At 53.3% G+C, this 20,612-nt stretch overlaps 2 protein-coding genes across 2 annotated transcripts; one reads left to right on the top strand and one right to left on the bottom strand.

Annotated features, from left to right (window-relative positions):
- Window positions 1–6,282: 6,282 nt before the first annotated feature.
- TRIM72 (tripartite motif containing 72) lies at window positions 6,283–18,788 on the bottom strand. Its single transcript, XM_039478164.2, has 7 exons — window positions 18,555–18,788; window positions 17,732–18,128; window positions 13,641–13,736; window positions 13,278–13,508; window positions 12,191–12,213; window positions 10,217–10,335; window positions 6,283–9,046 (listed from the first exon to the last, which is right to left on the bottom strand). Exons 2-7 carry the CDS (start codon window positions 18,119–18,121, stop codon window positions 8,472–8,474), a joined length of 1,434 nt encoding a protein of 477 aa, XP_039334098.1. The 5' UTR covers window positions 18,122–18,128; window positions 18,555–18,788; the 3' UTR covers window positions 6,283–8,471.
- PYDC1 (pyrin domain containing 1) lies at window positions 15,649–16,898 on the top strand. The gene is made up of 3 exons (XM_003930037.4): window positions 15,649–16,210; window positions 16,490–16,531; window positions 16,707–16,898. Exons 1-2 carry the CDS (start codon window positions 15,945–15,947, stop codon window positions 16,491–16,493), a joined length of 270 nt encoding a protein of 89 aa, XP_003930086.1. The 5' UTR covers window positions 15,649–15,944; the 3' UTR covers window positions 16,494–16,531; window positions 16,707–16,898.
- Window positions 18,789–20,612: the final 1,824 nt, after the last annotated feature.

Here is a 20,612-nt window from a genome sequence, read left to right as displayed (position 1 = left end):
TTTATTTATTTATTTCCCATCATGTTGGCAAAAAGAAAAAAGAATTCGAGTTTGATAATATTGAGTGCTCCAGCCTGGCCAACACGGTGAAACCCAGTCTTTACTAAAAATACAAAAATTAGCCAGGCATGGTGGTGCACACCTGTAAATCCCAACTACTTGGGAGGCTGAAGAAGGAGTATCCCTTGAACTCGGGAGTCAGAGATTGCAGTGGGCCAAGATTGTGTCACTGCACTCCAATCTGGGTGACAGAGCGAGATTTCATCTCAAAAAAAAAAGCAGGGGGAGGGGGTGCTAGAGAAGATTTGGAGCAACTATATTCTCATACAGCGTTTGGAGTGCACATTGATAGAATTTTTGTTTATATCCCCAAAGCTGAGGACTAAACTGATTAATACAAAGCCTCACATTCTAAAGCGAGCACAGCAGACATACCCTTTGGGACTCTTAGTGAGAAAGCAGGTCCATCCTGCTAATTTTCACCCTCATCACCCGCCTCAGTGAAACAGAAAGCTGTGGTGGTTCCTCACCTGCCCCCACGGGGGCGCCCCAGACCTCAAAGCAAGTGCAGAGGTTGTGGCAAAAGAAGACGTGACTAGCTGGGCAACAAAGTGAGACCCCATCTCTACTAAAAATCAAAAGGTGAAAATTAGCCGGGCATGATTGTATACACCTATAATTCCAGCTATTTGGGAAGCCAAGGCAGGAGGATCACTTGAGCCCAGGAGTTCAAGGCTGCAGTGAGCTGTGATTGTGCCTCTGAACTCCAGCCTGAATATCAGACACCTTGTCTGAAAAACAAACAAACAGTACAAAAAAAATAGAAGCAGCAGCAGCAGCCCTGTGAAGACTGGAGGCAGCGCTCCTGAGCTGCAGGAACTGGAAGGCTCGAATGAAAGCTGGTGAGAGGCTCCTAGGAGAACCTGATGCAGGCCCCTGAGTGTGGCACCCAGGGCTGTCATCCAACCCAGAGGATTCTGGAGGAGGGACAGAGGTCTGGAGCAGCCCAAGGAGGCCAGACAGGGAGAGAGAGGAAGGCATGTCCTTTGACTAGGTGAGAATAAATGAGACCCCTAGGCCTAGTGGATGCCAACAAAGTGAGGCTCCAGCACTGTGGCGGCCCCTGCCCTAAACAGCTGCCTACCTGGCAAAGGGATGGGCGGTGAGAGGCTGCAGGGAGTGGAACCCTCTGGGGCAGGGGCGGGGAGGAAAGGCCTAGGGGTTATCATGAGTCCAGCCAGAGAGCGTCTGAGTACTCCACCTTAAAAGAAGCCAGCACCTCCCAGGAGAGCACATGAGAGGTGTCACAGATCACAGCCACACCAATCATGTGTCACCAGCCCCTTCTCCTCTGATTAACCTTGACCTTGAAGGAGCCAGCAAAGAGGAGTGAGAGGGTTCCTTCACCACTTTAGGTCACTTTATTTTTATGTTTTTATTTACTTGTTTTTCTTTTGAGATGGAATTTTGCTCTTGTTGCCCAGGCAGGAGTTCAATGGTGTGACCTCGGCTCACCACAACCTCTGCCTCCCAAGTTCAAGCGATTCTCCTGCCTCAGCCTCCCGAGTAGCTGGGATTACAGGCATGCACCATCACACCAGCTAATTATGTAATTTTTTTTTTTTTTTTTTTTTGAGACGGAGTTTCGCTCTTGTTACCCAGGCTGGAGTGCAATGGCACGATCTCGGCTCACCGAAACCTCCGCCTCCTGGGTTCAGGCAATTCTCCTGCCTCAGCCTCCTGAGTAGCTGGGATTACAGGCACGCACTACCATGCCCAGCTAATTTTTTGTATTTTTAGTAGAGACGGGGTTTCACCATGTTGACCAGGATGGTCTCAATCTCTTGACCTCGTGATCCACCTGCCTCGGCCTCCCAAAGTGCTGGGATTACAGGCTTGAGCCACCGTGCCCGGCCTCCTAATTATGTATTTTTAGAAGAGATGGGGTTTCTCCACGTGGGTCAGGCTGATTTTGAACTCCCAACCTCAGGTGATCCACCTGCCTCGGCCTACTTTTTTTTTTTTTTTTTAGGCAGTTTCCCTCTTGTTGCCCAGGCTGGAGTGCAGTGGCGCGATCTTGGCTCACCACAATCTCTGCCTCCTTGGTTCAAGCAATTCTCCTGCCTCAGCCTCCCTCCCAAGTAGCTGGGAGTACAGCCACCACATCCGGCTAATTTTGTATTTTTAGTAGAGACGGGGTTTCTCCATGTTGGTCAGGCTGGTCTCGAACTCTGGACCTCAGGTGATCCACCTGCCTCAGTGTCCCAAAGGGCTGGGCTTACTGGTGTGAGCCACTGTGCCCAACCAGGTCTCTTTAAATTGAATATGATGTTTACTTTGGAACCATGCTGGGCTTTTTTTCATATCTGAAAATGAGACTCCCAAAGTGCAAAGCTATCCTCCCACCTAAGCCTTCCAAGTAGCTGGGACTACAGGCATGAACCACCATGCCTGGCTAATTTTTTTTGAGATGGGGTCTTGCTCTGTCACTCAGGCTGGAGTACAGTGACAAAATCTCTGCTCACTGCACCCTCCATCTCTTGGTTCAAGCGATTCTCCTGCCTCAGCCTCCTAAGTAGCTGGGATTACAGGTGTGCACCACCGCACCTGGCTAATTTTTATATTTTTATTACAGATGGGGTTTCAACTTCTTGACCAGGCTGGTCTTGGACTCCTGACCTCACGTGATCTGCCTGCCTCAGCCTCCCAAAGTGCTGGAATTACAAGTGTGACTCACCATGCCTGCCACCCCAAAAATTTTTTAATTAAATTTTAAAAATAAAAATGGTGGGGCTCAATGGCTCACACCTGTAATCCCAGCACTTTGGGAAGTAGAGGAGGGCAGATCACGAGGTCAGGAGATCGAGACCATCCTGGCTAACATGGTGAAACCCCATCTCTACTGAAAATACAAAAAATTAGCCAGGGGTGGTGGCACATGCCTGTAGTCCCAGCTGCTCAGGAATCTGAAGCAGGAGAATCACTTGAACCTGGGAGGCGGAGGTTGCAGTGAGCTGAGATCGCACCACTGCACTCCGGGCGACAGAGCAAGACTCTGTCTCAAAAAAAAAAAAAAAAAAAAATGCTACTCACTAAATTGACAATATTACTTCTGATGAGGAAGGAAAAGAAATAATCAGCATTGAGGGTATGGTCAAAGGAAACCTTCCCCTTGAAGAGGGAGACCCCAGGCTTCTCAGATCAACTTCCCCTTTGACTCTCGTGCTGCATTTCAATCGAAGAAAAGGTTGACTGACAGGCGCCTCCGGTTCTACCTTCCCATGGGTGACAGGCCAGGCCTTGGGGAAACTCCAGAAGGCACTATTTTTACTGAAAACAAGATCAGACCAGAAACCTTTTCACATATGAGTCCTAAAACTGTAAACCGGACCCCTTGCATATGTGATTCCTGAAACTGTAAACAGAGACCTTTTCACATGTGAGTTCTAAAACTATGAACCTAAGATTCTTTCCCCTGTAATATCTAAAGTATAAGCCTATATAAAGGCTGAACCTCCCTTTGTTAGATGAGCTGGGTTTTGGACAAATTATCGCCCAGGCTCCCAGCCGTAATAATAATAAACCCCTCTTCCCCCTGCGTTCAGTGTTTGAGAGATCCGTTTCCCTCGACTGCTCCTGCTACACCCTTACCTGTTAGATATGATTAAGTACAGATGTGCCTTGTTTTATTGGAGTTCACTTTATCGCTTTGCGTAGATACTGCATTTGCTACAGATTAAAGGTCTGTGGCAACCCTGGGTCAAGGAAATCTTTCAGTGCCATTTTTTCAATAGCACGTGCTCACTGTACCTCACTTTGTCAGATTTTGGTAATTCTCACAATATTTCAAGCTTTTCATCATTCTAACTATGATGGTGATCTGTGACCAGTGTTCTTTGAAGTCACTATTGTAATTGTTTGGGGGTGCTACAAACCTCACCCATATAAGATGGCGAGCATAATGGATCCATGTGTGTGTTGTTCTGACCGCTCCACCCATTGGTGGTTCCCCGGCTCTCTCCCTCTCTTTATTATCTCAGATACAACAATATTGAAATAGAACAATAATCCTACAATAGCCTCTAAGTGTTCTAGTGAAAGAAAGTCATGTTAAAACAAAGGCTACAAATGATTACGCTTAGTGAGGAAGGTGGGTCAAAAGCTGAGCTCGAAGCTGGGCGGGGTGGCTCAGCACTTTGCTAAATCCACACAGGAAGTGCTCTAGAAATGGAACAAAGCCAGGGTGACAGCACATCTGGTCACAGCATAGTTGACTGAGTCGTTTTTGGTGTTTTGTTTTGTTTTGAGACAGAGTCTCGCTCTGTTGCCCAGGCTGGAGTGCAGCGGCACGATCTTGGCTGACTGCAACCTCCGCCCTCAGGTTCAAGCAATCCTGCTGCCTCAGCCCTTCCCAAGTAGCTGGGATCACACGAATGTGCCACCATGCCCGGCTAATTTTTTTTATTTTTAGTGGAGACGGGGTTTCACTATGTTGGCCAGTCTGGTTTCAAACTCCTGACCTGAGGTGATCCACCCGCCTCAGCCTCCCAAAGTGCTGGGATTAAAGGCGTTGAGTCACCGCTCCCAGCCACAGTAAATGTTCTTGCTTGTAGCTTTTTTTTTTTTTTGAGACGGAGTTCCGCTCTTGTTGCCCAGGCTGGAGTGCAATGGCGCGATCTCGGCTCACCGCAACCTCCGCCTCCTGGGTTCAGGCAATTCTCCTGCCTCAGCCTCCTGAGTAGCTGGGATTACAGGCACACGCCACCATGCCCAGCTAATTTTTTGTATTTTTAGTAGAGACGGGGTTTCACCATGTTGACCAGGATGGTCTCGATCTCTCGACCTCGTGATCCACCCGCCTCGGCCTCCCAAAGTGCTGGGATTACAGGCTTGAGCCACCGCGCCCGGCCTTTTTTTTTTTTTTTTTAATCATGGTTTTGTTTAGTTTGCTATATGAACATGGCCAGGGTCAAGTTTGCTAGCTACCTAAAGATGTCAGAGGGCACAGGAAATGTCTTGGCGGCTGGCAGCCGGTTACTGGGGGTTTCCAGCATTCCCTCAGAAGGGAGGGGCTCGCGGAGGGAATGCTGGTGCTTCAGGATGTAAGTGCTGGAAGAACTCCCTTCTCTCTTCATATTTCACCTTCCTACATCCCCAGGAAGACCCTGCCTGGTCAGGCCGCCCCACCTGACAAGCACCACCTGGATTAGGCAGAGTTTCCCATAAAGCCCACGTCACCCAGCCAGCCATGGGCCGTTTCTCTCAATGCACGCAGCTCAAGCTGCAACTGTACGTAGAAAGAACCTGTGGCTGCTCCGAAAGCAAGTTTCCTGATATAATTCCAACAAAAGAGCGCATACGTTTACTCAGCTCTGCAGGGAGACTAAAGCCAGAGCAGGTCCCGGGAGGCACAGGAGCGTTTGAACTGTGGCTTTGGCTGCAGAAGACGCCACAAGAGCCTTCCCTCCCTCTCTCCCACATGTAGAGGCAGACTTGAGACAGTCTGATGACCTTCCCCATCTTCCCTCCTAAAATCTCTGCCCACTTAATCCTATCTTGGCATCTGCTTCTCAGAGTACCCATTTCCTCAGAAGCAGGCTTTGGGGTCTCAGATATCACCATCCCTCCTCAGATACCCATGGCCTGTGTGGTCGTGGGCTACACATGGTGAAGTGGAGGAGGTGCTGGGAGAGCCAGAGAGGAGAGTAACGGATTCTTCCTAGAGGTCTAGAAGGTCAAGAGAGGACAGGAAATGGTGGTGTTTCGGGAGAGCCCTGAAGGATGAGTGGAAAAGAACCAGCATCCCTAAAAGAGAAGGGCAGGGGATGGGCGCCGTGGCTCACACCTGTAATCCCAATACTTTGGAAGGCTGAGGCGGGCAGATCATTTGAAGTCAGGAGTTTGAGACCAGCCTGGCCAACATGGTGGAACCCCATCTTTACTAAAAATACAAAAATTAGCTGGGCATGGTGGCAGGCACCTGTAATCTCAGCTACTTGGGAAGGCTGAGGCAGGAGAATCGCTTGAGCCCAGAAGGTGGAGGTTGGAGTGGTTGTACCACTGCACTCCAGCATGAGCAAGAGAGCAATACTCCAGCTCAAAAAAAAAAAAAAAAAAAGGCAGGACAGCTCAAATGCTAAGCCAAAGACTGGGGGCTTTATCCTGCCGGCAAGAGGGAGTTGAAAGTTTTGAGCAACTAAGTCCCGCAATTGCGTTTTGGGAAACATTACCTGGGTCAAGATTAAAGGCTAGAGGGCAATTAGGAGGCTTTGCAACAGATCATTTGTCTTTCACGAAGATTTAATGAGGAAGGAGTCAGAATATAATAGTTTTATTATGGCATTGGATTTTACCACCAAATAATCCCTTTACTATATTGTTTTATTTCCTCTCTTCTATCTTCAGAAGCCAGGACTCCACGGGCTGCCCTCTGGGAGACACACCCAGGTGTGCTGCCTTCCCTTGCCAGATCCTTAGGACTTTCTTACCTAAATCACACCTCCCTTTTACCCTTAGTCCCACACCCACCATCTCCCAAGAAAATCCCCACAATGGCAGCAGCTGCCACAGCCCCAGGCCCTTCCACCCATCCCCATGAGAATGACTGGCCCCAGTGTCTTCCCTCAGGAGACAAGGGGAGGAGCCTCCTACCCCACCTGCCAGGATCCCCAGAGGCCTCCTCCCTGCAGGAAAGAGGGACTCTCACTCAGGCCTCAGTGGTTACTCCAGAGCCCAAGAAATGCCCTGTGCACTAAAACCAAAGAAGTAGTGAACCAGTAAGTAAGTGGGGACCAGCTGGTTCTGGGAGATCTAGTGGGGCATCTTCTCTTCCCCACGAGCTGCAGGGCCCAGCGTAAGCTTGGCATCAGGCTCTTTCTCTTGGTTGGCAACCTGGTGGACTCCTCAATGCTCCAGGCGCTTGATAAACAGATCCCAGAGGCAAAACAAGTTAAGTCTCGGGTTGTTGATTCACCTAGAATCGTCTCTGGCAGTTTTCCAGTGGCTTCTTTTTGATGTTTTTCTGGTTTTAGTTGTGACAGAGTCTCGCTATGTTGTCCAGCCTGGTCTCAAACTCCTGGCCTCAAATGATTCTCCCGCCTCAACCTCCCAAAGTGTTGGGATTACAGGTGTGAGTGCCCAGCCATTAAATGTCTTTGTTTTGGTTTATATTTCTTTCCTTCCACTCCTGGCGCAAACCTTACATGTCTTTGACTGGATGAACATGTTTTGGATCTATACCTCTGTTTAATCCACACAGAGAGTGAATAACACAATGGAGTGTGCACCAGGTCAGAGCTTCCCCCAGCGGGAGTCTCGGTGGCCAGCAGCATCAACTGGGAACATGCTGGAAATGAACATTTTTGGCAGGACGTGGTGGCTCACACCTGTAATCCCAGCACTTTGGGAGTCCAAGGAGGGCGGATCACAAGGTCAAGAAATCGAGATCATCTTGGCCAACATGGTGAAACCTCATCTCTACTAAAAATACAAAAATTAGCTGGGCACGGTGGCTCACACCTGTAGTCCAGCTGCTCAGGAGGCTGAGGCAGGAGAATCGCTTGAACCTGTGAGGTAGAGGTTGCAGTGAGCTGAGGTCACACCACTGTGCTTCAGCCTGGTGACAGAGCAAGACTCTGTCTCAGCAAAAAAAAAAAAAAAAAAAAAAAGTGATTCTGATGCCTGCCTAAGGTGGAGAACTGGGGAAAGGCCTTTGGGTAAGGTGAGTCTGGAGCCGAGGCCCCAAGGCCTAAGGAGAAGAGAAGTGTGAGGCTGAAGGAGCCCCTTACCCAACAGGTTCTCAAGCTCCTCCCGCCAGTCCCCACGCCTGGCCCAGTTCCTCCCTCCCTCAACCCTAGTTTCTTCCTGGAATTCTCAGAGCCCCTGGCTCCTAAATTCTGATTTCCCCACTGACCTGACTCCAGATCTCCCTACCCACTGGGTCTTGTCCCCAGTATCACCCCAACCCCTCACCAGCAGTCCCAGGCCAGCCAACCCCCATGCTTTTTTTTTTTTTTTTTTTTTTTTTTTTTGAGACAGAGTCTCATTCTTCTCATCCAGGCTAGAGTGCAGTGGCGGAATGTCTCTGCTCACTACAATCTCCACCTCCTGGGTTCAAGTAGTTCTCCTGCCTCAGCCTCCTGAGTAGCTGGGATTAAAGGCGTGCGCCACTGTGCCCAGCTAATTTTTGTAGAGACAGGGTTTCACCATGTTGGCCAGGCTGGTCTTGAACTCCTGACCTCAGGTGATCCGCCCATCTCATCTCCCAAAGTGCTGGGATTACAGGTGTGAGCCACAGCGCGCGGCCAACCCGCATACTCGTCAGAATTCTGGGAGATCTCCTCCCAGTTCCCAGTCCCCTGGACCCCGGCAACCTGCCCCCCACCCCACCCTTCTCCCTTCGGACCCGACCAAGGAGACCTAAGCTCCTACCCAGACCCCTGCGCCTCTCTCCTACCCGCCCACCCGGCGGCTCAGGCTTCTGCGCCTTCGGGCCCCACGAGCAACAGCGGCTGGGAGTTCTTGCCCTTGTCGTGCCAGCACACATCGAAGAACGGGTACACGGGCCCGGGGAGGCGCTCGTGGAAGGCAAAAAGCAGCACGAGCGCGTCCGCGTCGCTGGCGTCGTAGAAGGAGAGGACACCGTCGCTGAAGCTCAGGTAGAGGCCGATGCGCGTGGGCCGCCTCTCCGGGCTGCGCAGCGCGCGTGGCTCCTTGGCCTCCACGTGCGCCTCCAGGATCTTGCTCTCGCGCAGCCCCAGCAGCCACAGGCCCTGCGAGGGCACCGGGTGCAGGCGCCCGCGGCGGGGGGCCTCGGCCGAGATCACTCCCAGCGCCCAGCGCGGCTTGTCGCCCACCTCCACCTCCCAGTAGTGCTCGCCCTCCGACAGCCGCTGGTGGGCCACCACCGCCACCGCCTTGTCGAACTGGCGCGGGTCCTCCCCGGCCGGCGGCGCCTTCTGCTCCGAGCACTCCACGCGGCGGCCGGAAGAAGACACCACCAGGCTGGGGTGCGCAGAGCTCGGGTCAAAGGTCAGCTCCTCCAGCGCTGCCACAGAGACCACAGTCAGAACGCTGGGTTTCTGCCTCGCTGGGGCCTTCTCCCCACCAATTTCAGACCAGCTTTGTCTCCCTAATCCTCCCTGCATCTCTGTTCACTGGCTTGGGCAGTAGCCCACAACTGGCTCAGCCTGAGTTTGCTCAGCTGTGACATGAGGCCATGATTGTTTCCCTCTAGAGTTGCAGGGCTGCATTTTTTCTTTCTTTTTTTTTTTTTTTTTTTTTTGGCAGGATCTTGCTCTGTCGCCCAGGCTGGAGTGCAGTGGCGCAACCTCGGCTCACTGCAACCTCCAACTCCCAAGCTGAAGCAATCCTCCCATCTCCCATCTCCCAAGTAGCTGGGAATACAGGTACCTGCCACTACACCTGGCTAATATTTTTAAGTTTTTGTAGAGACGGGATCTCACTGTGTTGCCAAGGCTGGTCTCAAACTCCAGAGCTCAAGTGATCCACCCATCTCCACCTCCCAAAGTTTTGGGATTACAGGCATGAGCCACCGAGCCTGGTGGACAGGACTAAATTGATACAATGCATGGAACTCAACATCTGAGGCCCAAATAAGGCCCAAGGTCAAGGAGCCCGATCTTCACATCAGCCTCAACCCAGTCTCTGGACCTTAGTTTTCTCTTGAATGAAATGGGGCTGTCCCCATTCCCACCTCCCCTGAGGCAGGAAGGGCTGCCCCAGCAATGTATATGTTCCAGAGCTCTGTAACCTGCATCATCAAGCTCTCGGAGGAGGAACTGAGCCCTTGGGCCTCCCCAGCCACAGGCCACCAGAGTTTCTCTCTGACCCAGGCCAGCCCCCAGGGTTCCAGGAGCTCTGCAGATCCTCAGTCCCCAGTTGTCAGGATTTACCATCTCCACTGTCCAGAGAGGGGCAGGGACTGACCACGGATCATACAGCAAGTCAGTGGCTCAGACCCAGGCCCCGTTGTCCCCAACCACTGACAGCAACAACTCACTGCAAATGCCCTCAAAGGCCCTCCTCCCAAGGCAGGTTAGGGGACTTCAGGTCGGGGGAACCCCAGAGGCAAAGGGGCAATGGGTACCTCCTTCAGTGGCCTCCCCAGTTGCGACTGGGAGGCCTCTCCAGGGTGGCTAGGGCCTCCCGTCAACCACCCGGTCACACACACACCTGAACTAGTCCCTCCCGGTACCTGGCATCAGAGCCCGGAACATCTTCCTCCACACCTGGAATTTGAAGTCATCCGAGATGATTGGCAGCTGGATGTCGAGACGGGCGGGCAGGGGGGACTCGGCCAGGATTTTCTGCAGCCTGAGGGTGGGGAAGTAAAGAGGAGGGATCTGTAAGGGGGAAGACAAGGGCTGGGGGGATTCTAGGATCTCCCCACATCACAACCCTGCTCAAAACTCTTCCTTTGGAGTTGCAGTTTGGGAAGATGAGAAAGTTCTGAAGATGGACTTTGGTGATGGTTGTACAATGTGAATGTACTTAGCACCACTGAATTTTAAATGCACACTTAAAAATACTTAAAATGAGCTAGGTGGGGTGTAGTCCCAGGCGCTCAGGGAGGCTGATTCAGGAGGCTCACTGGAGCTCAGAAATTTGAGTCCAGTCTGGGCAACATAGCAAAATCCTGTCTTAAAAAAAAAAAAAAAGCCGGGCACAGTGGCCTTTAATTCCAGCACTTTGGGAGGCCAAGGCAGGCAGGTCATTGGAGGTTGAAAGTTCAAGACCAGCCTGGCTAATGTGGCAAAACCCCATCTCTACTAAAAATAGAAAAATTATATAGGCATGGTGGCAGGCACCTGTAATGCCAGCTATTCAGGAGACTGAGGTGGGAGAATCAATTGAACTCAGGAGGTGGAGGGTGCAGTGAGCTGAGATTGTCCTGTTACACTCCAGCCCAGGCAACAAGAAACCCCATGTCAAAAAAAAAAAAAAAATTAAAATTGTCAATTTATTTTTATTTTTATTTATTTATTTATTTTGAGACGGAGTTTCGCTCTTGTTACCCAGGCTGGAGTGCAATGGCGCGATCTCGGCTCACCGCAACCTCCGCCTCCTGGGTTCAGGCAATTCTCCTGCCTCAGCCTCCTGAGTAGCTGGGATTACAGGCACGCGCCACCATGCCCAGCTAATTTTTTGTATTTTTAGTAGAGACGGGGTTTCACCATGTTGACCAGGATGGTCTCGATCACTTCACCTTGTGATCCACCCTCCTTGGCCTCCCAAAGTGCTGGGATTACAGGCGTGAGCCACCGCGCCCAGCCAAAATTGTCAATTTTAACTTACATATATTTTACCACTGTTTGTTTCGTTTTGGACTTTTTTTTTTTTTTTTTTTTGAGATTGAGTCTGGCTCTGTCATGCAGGCTGAAGTGCAATGGCACAATCTTGGCTCACTGCAGTCTCCACCTCCCGAGTTCAAGCAATTCTCCAGCCTCAACCACCTGAATAGCTGGGAATAGAGGAGTCCGCCACCACACCAGGCTAATTATTGTGTTAAAAATTAGCCAGGTATTGATCTCCTGACCTCAAGTAATCCACCTGCCTCAGCCTCCCAGGTGCTTGGATGACAGGTGTGAGCCACCCACACCCGGCCCAACCACATTTTTTTTAATCCTTCTGTTGGGATAAAGTCCAAGCCCCCCAGCTTTGTCAGCACAAATGCATCTACCACCCCAGCTTCCTCTTCCTCCCACTCGCCAGCAGCAGCCGTTCCCTCTGTGAGTAGTGCCCTTCTCTTCCCACCTCCCTTCTTCCCGCCATGCCCTTCTCCTTGAAATGCCCTTCTCCCCACAATGCCCTTCTTCTCCCCACAATGCCCTTCTTCTCCCAGTGCTTTGACTAGCCAACTCCTGTTCATCCCTCCAGGACCCAACTCAAATGTCCACTCCTTCTCTGGCCACCCCTTTCCCTCCACAGACACACTGAGCACACAACGACGCCTGTGTCCCCACCCATGTGTCTCTAGGCACAGTCTAGCAGGTCCCTGAGGGAAAGCATCCATCTAGATTATTTCTGTCTACAACCCTGTTCAGGCAGGGAAGGGCAGCGGACTGAATTGCGGGTGTGCAGGCACACTGGTGAGTGGAGAGTGAACCGGCTGGTGTCCCTAGAAGACTGGGACAAGTCGGGCAAAGGGGCAGGGCCACGTTGCTCTCACCTGCTGGTCACCAGGCAGTATTTCTGGAGAGAGAGGAAAAGAGAATGGTGGTGAAGCCAATGGTAGGGACATCGGAGACTTTGAGGATGGGGTAGACAGCTAGGAATGCTGAGTGCGATGTCAGGAACAATCAGAAAAGCCAGAAGAGGCTGGACGAGGTGGCTCACACCTATAGTCTCAACACTTTGGTAGGCCAAGGCAGGTGGGTCATCTGAGGCCAGGAGTTAGAGATCAGCCTGGCCAACAGAGTGAAACCCCATCTCTACTAAAATTACAAAAAAAAAAAAAAAAAAAAATCAGCTGGGTGTGGTGGCATGCACCTGTAATCCTAGCTACTCAGGAGTCTGAGGCAGGAGAATCACTTGAACCCTGGAGGTGGAGGTTGCAGTGAGCTGAGATCATGCCACTGCATTCCAGCCTGGGCAACAGAGCGAGATCCTGTCTCAGAAAAACAAAAAAAAACAAAAAAACGCAGAACTCAAGACCACCCCTACCCCTTCACTTTTATGTGGATTAGAAAAAGGTATCCTCTCCTCCGAGAATCTCTGATTCCACCTGTTAGAAGATTTCCTAATAGGCTGGGTGCACTGGATCACACCTGCAATCCCAGCACTTTGGGAGGACGAGGCAGGCAGATTGAGGCCAGCCAGGGCAACATAGTGAGACCCAATCTCTAAAAATAAAAAAATTAGCTGGGCATGGTGGTATGCACCTGTAGGGCCAGCTATGGGAGGCTGAGATAGGGGGATTGCTTGAGCCTACGAAGTCAAGGCTGCAGTGAGCTATGATCATGCCACTGCACTCATCTGGGTGACAGAGGGAGACCCTGCCTTAAAAAAAGAAAGTGTCCTAATAAATATATAAACCTACAATGTCTATGATTTAAATGGTGTTCACTTAATACAATGCCCTTGTGCAGTACTCAACCTAAACAACCATACAGCAGTCCTGAGGCCTGCCCCTCCCAGATACGTGATGCTGGCTTATGCCTGCCCCACTCAGGGCCTATCTGATAATGGGATAAGGTCTCTGGGGCCTGAGCAGGGGGCCAAGGCAGGGAGGGGAGGGGAGGTCACCCAGTGCTCACCATGAGGAACTCAGTCTGCGGCTTGTCAGCCACCTCCTCCAGCACCTTCTCCATCTGCCGCAGCTGCTCCAGGTAAGAGTTCAGGCTCCCCAGCTCCCGCCGCAAGGCAACCCCTGCCTCGCCCCGCACACGCTCTGCCTCGCGGTCCAAAGAACCCTCCAGTGCAGCCAGGAACAACCGCATCTTGCCCAGCTGCTCCCCCACGGCGGCCCGGAACTGACGCACTGTCTCCTGCAGGGATGGGACGGTGAGCCATAGGATAAAGGCTCTTGGCTGGAGACCCCTAGCCTGGAGCCCCCCTCCTTCACACACACACACACACACACACACACACACACAGGCTCAGCCCTGTGAAGCCCTCACCTCCACCTCCACCAGCTGATGCTCCAGCACAGCCACGCTCTTCTCCTTGCCCATGCACGCCTCCTGCAGCTGCAGTTTCTGCTGTGGCAGCTGCGTCTGGGGGTGAGGCATGGAGAAGTGATGGGGATGCCACCCACCCCAAACCCACACTCCCATCTAAACCTGCCCTCTGTGGCTCAAACTCAATGCCAGCTCCTCCTCCAGCCATCTTCCCATCCCCAAACCCACTTGCGTTTCTCCTGGCCTCAGCTAGTGCTACTCCCAAGGATCAGATGCTTCCCCTGCCCTTGTCTTTTTTTTTTTTTTTTTTTTTTTTGAGACGGAGTTTCGCTCTTGTTACCCAGGCTGGAGTGCAATGGCGCGATCTCGGCTCACCGCAACCTCCGCCTCCTGGGTTCAGGCAATTCTCCTGCCTCAGCCTCCTGAGTAGCTGGGATTACAGGCACGAGCCACCATGCCCAGCTAATTTTTTTTTGTATTTTTAGTAGAGATGGGGTTTCACCATGTTGACCAGGATGGTCTCGATCTCTCGACCTCGTGATCCACCTGCCTCGGCCTCCCAAAGTGCTGGGATTACAGGCTTGAGCCACAGTGCCCGGCCTTTTTTTTTTTTTTTTTTTTTTTTTTTTTTTTGAGATAGAGTCTCACTCTGTCACCTAGGCTGCAGTGCAGTGGCACAATCTCGGCTCATTGCAACCTCCACCTCCCAAGTTCAAGCAATTCTCCTGCCTCAGCCTCCCAAGAGCTGGGACTACAGGTCTGCACCATCACACCTGACTAATCTTGATATTTTTAGTAGAGATGGGTTTTCACCATGTTGGCCAGGCCGTTCTCAAACTTCTGACCTCAAGTGATCCACCCACCTCAGCCTCCCAAAGTGCTGGGATTACAGGCATGAGCCACCGTGCCTGGCCATGACTTTTTAAAATATTTTTATAGAGACAGTCTCACTGTGTTGCCCTGGCTGGTCTCCTACTCCTGGCCTCAAGCAATCCTCCCACCTTAGCCTCCCAGTGTGCTGGGACTACAGGCATGAGCCACCACACCGCCAGCCCCTTGTCTATTTTGTTGACCCCTCCCTGGTCGTGCCTTCCCTGAACCCCTCTGCTCAGCAGTCAGCCCCACAGCATAGGTCTTTGTGAGGATGTCAAACACCAGTGAGACTTGATCTCCCCTACCAGACAGGCAGGCACAGAGCTTGGCACACAACATACCTCAGGGGGGTCTTTTGCAAGTACATGAAGGATGTGTGAAAGAAGAAAGGCAGCCTTTCCCTACTCTTGGGTTTCCTCTCTTACATAAAAGCAGAACACCAGCTGAGTGTGGTGGCTCATGCTGGTGATCCTAGCACTTTGGGAGACCGAGGCAGGTGGATCACGAGGTCAGGAGTTCGAGACCAGCCTGCCCAACATGGCGAAACATCGTCTCTACTAAAAATACAAAAATTAGCTGGGCATGGTGGTGCACACCTGTAATCCCAGCTACTAGGGAGGCTGAGAAGGAAGAATCGCTTGAACCTGGCTGATGGAGGTTGCAGCGAGCAGAGATCACACCACTGCACTCCAGCCTGTACCATGGGGACCAAGACTCCATCTCAAAAAAAAAAAAAAAAAGCAGAACACCAGCCTCAGTCAGCCTTACCCCCCAAGTTAGCCTGCCTGTACACTACGGGCTTGGAGTGGGGGCGTGGGGGTGGGCAGGTAACTTAATTTAAATGTTCCCTTATAGACCAACCAAACACTCTGTGGTCTAGATCTTACTCAAGACCTGAAATGCACATATGCAAATATAGGAGATCTCCCTCTACTCCTGCCAAAGCCACTTCTTTACTTCTTCCCCGCTTCCCACCCCAGGCTTTAGTGCAGTGGCACAATCACAGCTCACTGCATCCTCGAACTCCCAGGCTCAAGCAGTTCTTCTGCCTCAGCCTGTAGCTGGCACCATAGGGTTGGGCAAGCATGCCAGGCTACAAAGCCACTTCTTTGCTGGGAGGTGCTTGGCCCTGGAATCAGTTCCATTCCTGCCTCCACGACTTTCAACCTGTTTCCTCCTCTGCAGACTGGGAACAGCAATCCCCACCTCAACAATTTGGCTCCCCCGACTTTCCCAGGGAAAACTGGGGGGCCCTCTAAGGCGGTGTTTGCAGAGTCCCTCCCAGCAAGAGCCACAGAATTGCACGTGAGCTGCCAGATCAGTCTCCTCCCCGAGACATCCCCGGGGGCGGGGGAGGGCTCCTCCTGCTGCGGGAGAGGTGGGACCTAGTGGCTCAGGGCCCTCGGACGCTCAGAGGCGCAAGGCTCAGCCATGGGAAGGAAGCGCGACGCCATCCTGGAGGTGCTGGAAAACCTGACCCCGGAGGAGCTCAAGAAGTTCAAGATGAAGCTGGGGACGGTGCCGCTGCACGAGGGCTCTCGGCGCATCCCGAGGGGCGCGATCGGGCAGCTGGACATCGTGGACCTCACTGACAAGCTGGTCGCCTTCTACCGCGAGGACTACGCAAACGAGCTCGTCGTGACCGTGCTGCTCGACATGGGCATGCAGGAGGAGGCGGAGCGGCTGCAGCGGGGCGCGTAAGAGCCACTCCGAGCTGATACGTGGTCTCGGGACCCACCTCCGCTTCCTCACCAAGAACCCAGGCGTTGGGTCCCACCCAGAGCCTTCCTGTCTTCCTCCTCCTTCAGGCTCCCTCCTGGGGTCCTCCCTCAGACCTCCGGCCAGCCCCTCCCGGTGGCGAAGGGCTGAGTTGCCGAGAGCCACCAGGGGGCTGCATCTTGCCCCACTGCCCCTTTCCAGGCTGTTGGGCTGCCTGGGCCCTGTTCTGTTTCACGGATTCTGTGCTCTCTTCGCAGATAAAGACGGATGAGTTTGGGAGTTCCAGGGCATAAGCACAGGTGAGCTGGGAGGGGAGGGCTCCTGGGAGGAGGCTCCTACCCTGAGCTAGGAGACCACCAGCCAGGACTGAGCCGAACTGGGCCAGGCAGGAGCTGACAGGACTGAGAGGCTGGGCCCCTGGGAAGTATGGGGGCCTCGAATACCAACGAAAGGACGGTGGTTTACCCCCTCTAGGATACGGGCCAAGGGGAAGAGCAGTGCAACGCTGGTAAAGCCAGCCCCGCGCGCGCACCAGTCGCGGAAGACAATGGCAGTGTCTCCACCTCGAGACCGAGGACGCCTCCGTGCCTCCAGATCCCGCCTCCTCCAGCCCTGTACCTGGCGTTTATTCTTCCACTGTCCAATAAATATTCATGGCAGACTTTCTTGGGGCTGCGCGCACATGTGTCCGCTCGTAGATACACGCGTGTGCTTTGCCACACGTATAACATGCCCCAGCCGGTGTGCACGCGTCTCTATTTGCCTGTCTCGCTATCTCTGCTGGGTATGTCCTGGCGCACACAAGTGCGTGGGCTCCCAAGGCTTTCGGGACTTCCCGCTACACCCAGAAAAGCATCCTGGGTGGGGCTCTCGGTGCCACGCTGGGCCCGCGCCCACATGTGCAAACCCCTGCGTACCTGGCCCTTCCCGCCTCCCTTCCGGTAAGGCCAGCCTGGAGCCCATCAGGCCCGCCCAAGTTCCGCAGCTTCAGGGGCGCGTGGGCCTCCGCTGAGCACATCAGAACAGCCCAGCTCGGGCCGCCTGGCTCCCTCCCGAACGCCGCTCCTCCAGTCCAAAGACCGCCAGCGCCGGGCGGGGAGCCAGTCCGACCCGCCCACCGGGTGCACGAATACGCGCATGGGCCGCGGGGTCTGGCTAGCCCCTCTCCGCCCGGCTCCGCCCGGCCCATCAGACCCGCCCCGGGGATCTGCCCGCCAGTCTCCAGGTCCCTCGAGGGGTTCAGGCCCGGTAACCTAGGTTTGCTCAGCGCCCTTCTGGCCAGGCTGCGTCCCCGCGCGGCTTTCCTCTACCATCCCCGCATTCAGCTCCTCAGTCCTCTTTCCTGGCTGCTTCGCCCCGCCCCCGCTCCCCACAACTGCAGGTGCGCTCGGGAGCCTCTCTAGAGTCTCAGAATCCAAGTCAGTGCAGCGACCTCCCCGTTGGCCGGGCCTGTCGCCACCGAACAACCCCTCCGACCCCGATGCGCGTGGATCCCACACCTTGAGGCGCGCGTGGGCCTCGGCGGCGGGCAGGAGGCGGTGGCCGCGGTGCGAGCCGAGTGAGGCACACACTCCGCACACCAGCGCTCGGTCCTGCTCGCAGTAGATGCTCAGCGGGTCCAGGTGCTCCTCGCAGTGGCCCTGCGGCACCTGCGCCAGCCCCTCCACCAGGCGCGCCAGCTGCAGGTTGGTGTTGAGCGCCTGCGGCCGCGTGGGAGCCTGGCAGCAGGGACAGAGAACGGTGCCATCCGCCGCCGGCTCCCCGGCCACGCGGCCCAGGCAGGCGCGACAGAAACTGTGGCCGCACTCGGCTGTCACAGGAGCGTCGAACAGCTGCAGGCACAGAGGGCAGGACAGCTCCTGATGCAGGAGGCCGGGCGCAGCCGACATGGCGGACCTGGGTGCAGGAAAAGTCGGTTAGGGGGACCCCGCGGCGCCGTGCTCCCGGCCCAGCCCCAGCCTAAGGCCGGGCCCCGCCGCCCCGCAGGGAGAAGCGCCAGCCTGTAAAGAGCTCACATCCTACACTGGATGGGGCTCTGACGGCTCAGGGGGAAGACGAACTCGGTCTCAGGCCCAAAGGCAGCCTCCATGGCAATTCTCAGCTCCAGACCCAAAAATATGCCCTATCGGTCAACCCCAGTTCCTGAACACAAGCCCAGGGTCTAGCCCACTGTCCTTGCCCTCGCCTTAGCCCCAGGCCCCACCCTCTGACTTCAGCCCCTGCCCCAAATTCCCCAGAGCCCCCACTCTGAGACTCCCCTCTCCCACTTTACCACGATGCCCAGCCCTCCCCGCCCCCGTCTCTCCAGCCCCCGGGACTCACGGGTCTGGTTGGAGATCTTAGGCCGAAAGAGATTTGAAAGAGGACCGGTCAGGGTCTGGCCTAGCTGGACGGGGGTCAAGGCTGTGTCCAAGGATCTGAGACAGGCAGTAGGCTCCAAGCAAGGACGGGGACTCACAGGGGCAGCTGGTAGTGGACACTCGGCGTGGGGCACGCAGTGCTCAGCGAAAGACCCTCCCAGACTAAGCCGGCCCCTGGACTATATTTAGCTGCCCTGCTTAATCCCTCCCATCAGTTCTGGAAACCGTTCTAAAAGTAAGGGCTGAGTCGTCCCCGGGCGCGTATCACATGCCAGGTCCACCTGTCTTGGCCCATCCACTGTCCGCTCTGTGACAGCCTGGAGCTAGAGCTCAGAGCCAGCAGGGAGACAGGCCTCTCACACCACGGAAAAAACAGAAAATTGAGGGGGGGTCTCCCCTTTCTCCCCCCACTCCCACCTTTACACTCTCCAGCTCCTTCCTCCTTGCCCGCGGCCCCTCTCCAGCCTGTGGTCCACTCATTCCCCAAGCTTATGGCTGAACAAGGCCACTCTGGCAGGATTACCCCACCCTGAAATGTTTTCCTCCTCCAGAGCTGAGGGGACGGTCTTTTCCACATTGGTCTCTCCAGTACACCCAGAACAAGCCCTGGGGCGAAGAAGCTCTCTCTAAACGCTTGGAGAATGACTGATAGAGAGATATCGAATAAATGAATGAACTGAATCCAGAGTCTGCAGCCTGGAATTCAATTCTGGCCTGGTTCCTGTATGTGTGCCTTTCAAATCTCAACTGAAATTTTATTTAAGTGGCGCTGGGATAATTGGCTAGCCACATGCAAGACAATGAAACTGGACCCCTACCTTTTACCATACACAAAAATTAACTCAACTGGCCTGGCGAGGTGGCTCACACCTGTAATCTCAGCACTTTGGAAGGCCGAGGCAGGCGGATCACGAGGTCAGGAGTTTGAGACCAGCTTGACCAACATGGTGAAACCCCATCTATACTAAAAATACAGAAATTAACCAGGCTTGGTGGCCCATCTAAAAATAAATAAATAAATAAATAAAATAAAATAAGAGTTCACAATGCCTGCACAACACGGCAAAACCCTATCTCTACAAAAAATACCAAAAAATTAGCCGTGTGTGGTGGTGCACGCCTGCGATCTCAGCTATTCAGGAGGCTGACGTGGGAGGATTACCTGAACCTGGGAGATGAAGGCTGAAGTGGGCCAAGATTGTATACTGCACTCCAGTCTGGGTGACAGAGTGAGACCCTGTCTCAAGAAAATAAATAAAGATAAAAAATAAAAGTTGAAATTATTTAAAAAAGGAAAAAATTATTTTACCTTCACTTTTTTTCTGTGTATGTGAGACTGAGTCTCACTCTGTCTCCCAAGCTGGAGTGCACTGGTATGATCTCAACTCACTGCAGCTTCTGCCTCCCAGGTTCAAGCGATTCTCCTGCCTCAGTCTCCTAAGTAGCTGGGATTACGGAACCCGCCGCCACACCTGGCCAATTTTTGTATTTTTAGTAGAGACGGGATTTCACCATTTTGGCCAACCTGGTCTCGAATGCCTGACCTCATGTGATGTCTCCCAATTTTACTTTCAGATTTTTTTTTTTAAGGGCCAGGCATGGTGGCTCACCCCTGTAATCCCAACCCTTTGGAAGGCAGAAGCAGGAGGATCACCTGAGGTCAGGAGTTCGAAACCAGCCTGGCCAACATGATGAAACCCCATCTCTACTAAAAAAACAAAGAAAAAAAAATACAAAAATTGGCCAGGTATGGTGGCAAGTGCCTGTAATCCCAGCTCCCTGGAAGGCTGAGGCTGGAGAATCACTTGAACCCAGGAGCCAGAGGCTGCAGTGAGCTGAGATCATGCCACTGCACTCCAGCCTAGGTGATGGAGCAAGACTTTGTCTCAAAAACAATTAAAATAAGAATAAAAATATAAAAGAAAAAAATTTCATCTAGAATAAAAACCAAAGTGCTCACTGTGGCCCACAATGCCCTATCTGGTACAACCCATTAATCACTCTGACCCGTTTTTCACCC

The sequence above is a fragment of the Saimiri boliviensis genome, chromosome 12 (genome assembly GCF_048565385.1).
Source record: "Saimiri boliviensis isolate mSaiBol1 chromosome 12, mSaiBol1.pri, whole genome shotgun sequence".
Lineage (NCBI taxonomy): Eukaryota > Metazoa > Chordata > Mammalia > Primates > Cebidae > Saimiri > Saimiri boliviensis.
This window is presented reverse-complemented; position numbering and strand designations above follow the sequence as displayed.

What these genes read in the sequence shown, in the direction of transcription:
- PYDC1 (XM_003930037.4), top strand. Translation starts at nt 15,945, where the DNA reads ATGGGAAGGAAGCGCGACGCCATCCTGGAGGTGCTGGAAAACCTGACC.
- TRIM72 (XM_039478164.2), bottom strand. Translation starts at nt 18,121, where the DNA reads ATGTCGGCTGCGCCCGGCCTCCTGCATCAGGAGCTGTCCTGCCCTCTG. An exon ending in ATCAGCTGGTGGAGGTGGAG is followed by an intron (nt 13,509 to 13,640) that starts GTGAGGGCTTCA and finishes CCATCCCTGCAG; the next exon opens with GAGACAGTGCGTCAGTTCCG. An exon ending in CGCAGACTGAGTTCCTCATG is followed by an intron (nt 12,214 to 13,277) that starts GTGAGCACTGGG and finishes CTCTCTCTCCAG; the next exon opens with AAATACTGCCTGGTGACCAG.